The 5,724-nt window shown below is 38.2% G+C and overlaps 1 protein-coding gene across 1 annotated transcript; it reads right to left on the bottom strand.

Moving 5' to 3' along the window:
* Window positions 1-897: 897 nt before the first annotated feature.
* Window positions 898-1,695, bottom strand: LOC112799652 (pentatricopeptide repeat-containing protein At2g15690, mitochondrial-like). Its single transcript, XM_025841721.2, has one exon. The coding sequence runs from the start codon at window positions 1,693-1,695 to the stop codon at window positions 898-900; it is 798 nt and encodes a 265-aa protein (XP_025697506.2).
* Between the last annotated feature and the right edge of the window lie 4,029 nt (window positions 1,696-5,724).

The following is a 5,724-nucleotide window of genomic DNA, read 5'->3' as shown; positions in this document are numbered from 1 at the left end:
AATCCATTAGCAAAATTTTGGTGTTATTTGTGATGACGATAACGAAAGAGAAGGAGGATGGGGAGAAACAGAAGAAGAATCTGCGTGCGTAAAGGAGGAGGAGGACATAGGGATGACAAATACCCGCCCGGCATATATATAATATATATAATTTTAATATATAATATATGTAAAATAATTAGTAAATGATTAATAATATTGTATCATATTTAAATTTTTACTTTAATTTATGTTATGTATGTGATGATGGTTATATAAATTTTAAAATTTAATTTATTTATTGAATTTTAATAATTATAGGGGCGAGTAGGAGCGGGACGGGTTAAGGTTCAACATTTTACTACTCGCGAGTAGAAGCGGGATGGGTTCTATGCGAGTTGTTGTATGGCAGGACGGGGTCAGGTAGAGCAAAAATCTGCCCCTACTTACCCCGTTGCCACCCCTAAAAGGAGGTATACTGAATTTAAAAAAAAAAAGAGAAGATGAGGAATAAATAACCATTTATACCCATGAGAGATGAAAACGCTGACATTTGTACCCATGAAAGCTTGAAACTAATCTTGTACCTATGATAGATACTGTCCGTGTGACAAAAGTGCCCTGACTTGGATCTGAGCTTGGTTCGTGGGTTTCCGAACCTACGTGGCACTCCCAAACCCCCCTCCAATCTGAGCTAACCATTCACCATCATCATCTTCATCTTCTTCACCATCATCCCCATCCATCACTGTCTCTTCCCAGCCACTATAACCTCCATCACCATCACCTCAGCACCGCCACAGCCACCTCCCTTCACCACAACCTCCGGCGACAACCCACACTGCCGCGCCCCTTTCTCTTCTTCTTCCCCTCTTCTCACCTCTGCTGAGCCCAGAAACCACAGCTCCAGCTCCTCCTCTAGCCACTCAAACCCTTCAATTTCTCATCAGCCTCTTTATATGGAACGGCACACCGATTCTCGGCCACTCTATTCTTCTCCTCTAGCATGTTAATTGCAGACTGTTTCTTCCTTGGAGGTGTTGGAAGCTTATCAGCAATGGCCTTTGAAGGATTTAGACATGCCAACAACTCCTCCACACGATCCTCAAGATCCATATCTTCATGAATCCTAGCAAAATTTCGAAGAGCCTCCCAAATGTTATCTTTAGGCTGAAATGGCTTACTCTCAATGAACTCCTCAGCTTCATTCAACTGACTGGTATTACCCAGAATGTTAATGACCTCCATGTAATGCTCCATGGTGGGAACAATTCCATACTCCTTCATTAATTCAAAGTGCAATAATCCTTCCTCTACAGCTTCTTCCCTTGCACACGCAGCCAAAACCAATGCAAAAGTTTCACTCTCAGGCCGTATCCCTGCCTCCTTCATCTCCTGAAAAACTAACAAAGCATCATCACCAGCTCTATTTTCAGTGTATCCAATGATCATCAAGTGCCAAGAACTCATGTTTCTCTCTGGCATTCGATCAAACACCTTGCGTGCAATATTCATGTTACCACATTTTCCATACATTCCAATTAACCTATTGTTCAATTCAACCTCCCCTCGAAACCTCGATCTTCTCAAGAACTCATGAACCCTTTTCCTATACTCAAGTGACCTCGTACCCTCGCACAAATTCAACATGGCGAGAAAAACACCATAATCAGCAATAGAACCTCTGTTTTCCCCTATTTCTTCCATCCCCTGCATTTTTTCCTGAGTTTTGTTTCTTTGCTTTTAGTTCATTTTGCTTAATTTGGTTAGTTAGAAATGCATGTTAGTGGATTTAGGTTTGTTTTGATTTATGCTGGTGTTTGAAAATTTTGCTGTTTTGATGGAGAGGAGGAGCTGGCGCTGTGGTTTCTGGGCTCAAGCGGAGGTGAGAAGAGGGGAAGAAGAAGAGAAAGGGGCGCGGCGGTGTGGGTTGTTGCCGGAGGTTGTGGTGAAGGGAGGCGGCTGTGGTGGTACTGAGGTGATGGTGATGGAGGTTATGGAGGTTATGGTGATGGTGATGGTGAAGAAGATGAAGGTGATGATGGTGAATGGTTGGCTTAGATTGGGGGGGGGTTGGGAGTGCCACGTAGGTTCGGAAACCCACGAATCAAGCTCAGATCCAAGCTAGGGCGCTTTTGTCACACGGACAACATCTATCATGGGTACAAGATTAGTTTCGAGCTTTCATGGGTACAAATGTCAGCATTTTCATCTCTCATGGGTACAAATGGTAATTTATTCAGAAGATGAGATATGCTTGTATTTGAAAGAAAAAGAAAAAGTACACACAGAAGAGGAGAAGAAAAAAAAGTGCATAATAACATTTTTTTAAAGAGAATAATTTTTGTAAGCATAATACCCACAACTTACTTGGCCCTAAGATCACTCACTCATATAAATGACGCTATCATATTTTCATCTTCAAACTCACTAATAGTCATAAAACAAAGGAGAGAATTTCAAAACATACTCATTTTCATTATGGAACACACACATACATTTCACAAGGCATATGTGCCTTTATATAGGCAATGCTTCCTACTAAAATAATAATTTATGAATTACAACTCAATTTTGTAATGACTACTATTTTATGAGTTGGCTTCATGAATCTTCTTTCAACTTGTATTCATGTAGTTTCCATAATCTTCTAATTTGCTTGACTTCCAATTTCAATTCAATTTGATTTTGAATTTCTTCAATGTTGTAGAATGTTGTAGGTATACTACTCTCTTGAATGTTCTTCAAAAATCTTCAAGCTTCCAACATTAGCTTCTAGCAATATCTAGCCAATTGATGATTATTGTATTCAACTAAAACTTTGCTTCTTCTTTGACCATTTTGACTTCAAAAACTCTTCATGAAAATTCTAGTGATGCAAGTTGATTTATAATGAATTAACATTGCCTCCCTTAAATCAAGCTTGCAGAATTAATCATTCCAAGCATCTTCTTCAATTTGTAAAATAACTCTGTCTTCAATGGCTTTGTAAAGATATCTGCAACTTGTTCTTCAGTTGGACAGTACTCGATCACAACTTCTTTCTCATTTACCAACTCTCTGATTTTATGAACCCGAATATCAATATGCTTCGATCTTCCATGGAATACTTGATTTTTGCAAAGTGCAATAGCTGACTTGTTATCGCAAAATATTGTTGTTGGAGTATTTTGTTTCTCGTTCAATTCCTCAAGAATTCTTCTTAGCCAAACTGCTTGTGTTGCACAACTTGTTGCTGCTATATATTCTGCTTCTGCTGTAGAGAGAGCCACTACTGGTTGTTTCTTTGAAGACCAAGAAATTGCACCAGAACCAAGATGAAATACGAACCCTGAAGTACTTTTTTTGTTTCTATATCTCCAGCCCAATCACTATCAGTGTAGCCAACAAGGTTTACTTCATTAGTATTCTCATAATAAATTCCATCATTTAAAGTACCTTTGATATATCGAAGAATTCTTTTTGCCGCTTGCAAATGGTTGGTACAAGGTTCCTCCATGAATCTGCTAAGCAAACCAACTCCAAACACAATATCTGGTCTAGTCGCAGTCAAGTACCTTAGACTTCCAATCAAGCTTTTGTAGTATGTGGGATTTACTGCTTCTCCTTTATATTCTCTCAGCAATTTGAACTTCTCTTCGACTGGAGTAGAAACTGGCTTTGAATGTTCCATTTGAAAATTTTTCAAAATATCATTTGCATATTTCTTCTGAGAAATGTAAATTCCATCATCTCTTTGAACTACTTCAATGCCAAGAAAGTAAGACATCAAGCCCATATCTGTCATTTCAAAGTGCTTTATCATAGCCTCCCTGAATTCTGCAATTATCTTCAAATTGTTCCCAGTAAAGATCAAATCATCAACATAAAGACACACGATCAAGATATCTCCATTTTCAACGAACTTGATATAAAGAGTATGCTCAAACGGACATCTTCTGAAACCATTCTCAATGAAATAAGAATCAATCTTCTTGTACCATGCTCTTGGTGCTTGCTTTAATCCGTACAAAGCTTTCTTCAATTTATAAACTTTATCTTCTTTTCCAAGAACTTCATATCCTACAGGTTGCTCAACATACACTTCTTCTTCTAAAGTGCCATTTAGAAATGCAGACTTAACATCCATTTGATGTATCTTCCACTTATTTTGAGCCGAGAGTGAAATAATCATACGAATAGTATCTAATCTAGCAACAGGAGCAAATACTTCAAAGTAGTCGATACTTGGTTTTTGTTTGTATCCTTTTGCAACTAATCTTGCTTTGAAACGATCAACTTCACCACTGGGTTTGTACTTAGTCTTGTAAATCCACTTTACTCCAATCGGCTTCTTATCTGCTGGTAAATCTGTTAGCTCCCATGTGTCATTCTTCTCAATGGCATGAATCTCCTCATCCATTGCTTTCTTTCAATTGTTGTCTTTAAAGGCTTCTTCAAAGTTCAACGGCTCACAATCTGAAAATAGAGCAAAGTTTATGATTTCTTCATCGGACGGATCGTTGTCATTGCCAACTTCATAATTTGCTAATCTAGCAGGTAGTCTCCTCTCTCTTTGAGGTCTTCTAGATGATTCTGGTTGTTCGGTTGTGTCTGGTTGTCTTTCTTTATTATCATCACATGTATTTGAAATTACAATCGACTGTTTTTCTGTCTTTGTGTTCTAGTCCCACATGGCTTTCTCGTCAAACGTCACGTCTCTGCTGATGATCACTTTCTTTGTTTTTGGATTGTACAACTTGTATGCTTTTGAGTCTGTGCTATAGCCAATAAAGATACACTTTTCGCCTTTGTCATCTAACTTCTTCCTTAATTGATCTGGTACGTGGGCATAAGCGATACACCCAAAGACTCTGAAATGATGAATGGAAGGCCGCTTTCCACTCCAAGCTTCCTCTGGAGTTTTATCACGAACACTTTTTGTTGGACACCTGTTTAAAATATGAACTGCTGTTGCGGCTTCTTCTGCCCAAAACTCTTTAGGCATTTGTTTTGACTTGAGCATGCATCTGACCATATCCATGATGGTTCTATTCTTTCTTTTAGCAACTCCAATTTGTTGAGGAGTGTATCTAGTTGTTAGTTGGTGTTGAATTCTGTGTTGCTTAAAGTATTCTGAACATGTAAGGTATTCTGTTCCTCTGTCTGTTCTGAGAATTTTGATTTTACAGCCACTTTGTTTTTTGACAAACGCCTTGAATGTCTTAAAGACATCACATGCTTCTGATTTTTGCTTCAGAAAGTATACCTGTGTATATATACTAAAATCATCAATAAAAGTGATAAAGTACCTGCTACCACCATTACTTGGAACTTCTACAGAACAAAGATCTGAATGCACAATTTCAAGTAATCTTCTAGCTCTCTAAGACTTTCCTGTAGGGAATGGATCTCTGTGCTTCTTTCCCAGTTGACAAATCTCACAAACACAATTGGGAATATGAATCCGTGGTAGACCAGAAACAAGTCCTTTTCTTGACAGGTAGTTTAGGCCAGAAAAATAAAAGTGCCCAAACCGCATATGCCACAACCAGTTATCATCAAGTATCACAGAACTCATGCAAGAGGGATTAACATGTTGAATTTTTAACGGAAATATTCTATTTGAAGTCATCTTTGCTTTATCAATGAACCTTCCATTGTTGTCAAATACAGTGCAATATCCACGATAAGTTATCATCTTATATCCCTTCTCAGATAATTGCCCCATACTCAGTAAATTGTAATCAAGTTCAGGAGCATAGA

The sequence above is a fragment of the Arachis hypogaea genome, chromosome 5 (genome assembly GCF_003086295.3).
Source record: "Arachis hypogaea cultivar Tifrunner chromosome 5, arahy.Tifrunner.gnm2.J5K5, whole genome shotgun sequence".
Taxonomy (NCBI): Eukaryota; Viridiplantae; Streptophyta; class Magnoliopsida; order Fabales; family Fabaceae; genus Arachis; species Arachis hypogaea.
The sequence above is the reverse complement of the archived record's forward strand: the minus strand, read 5'-3'. Positions and strand labels throughout refer to the sequence as shown.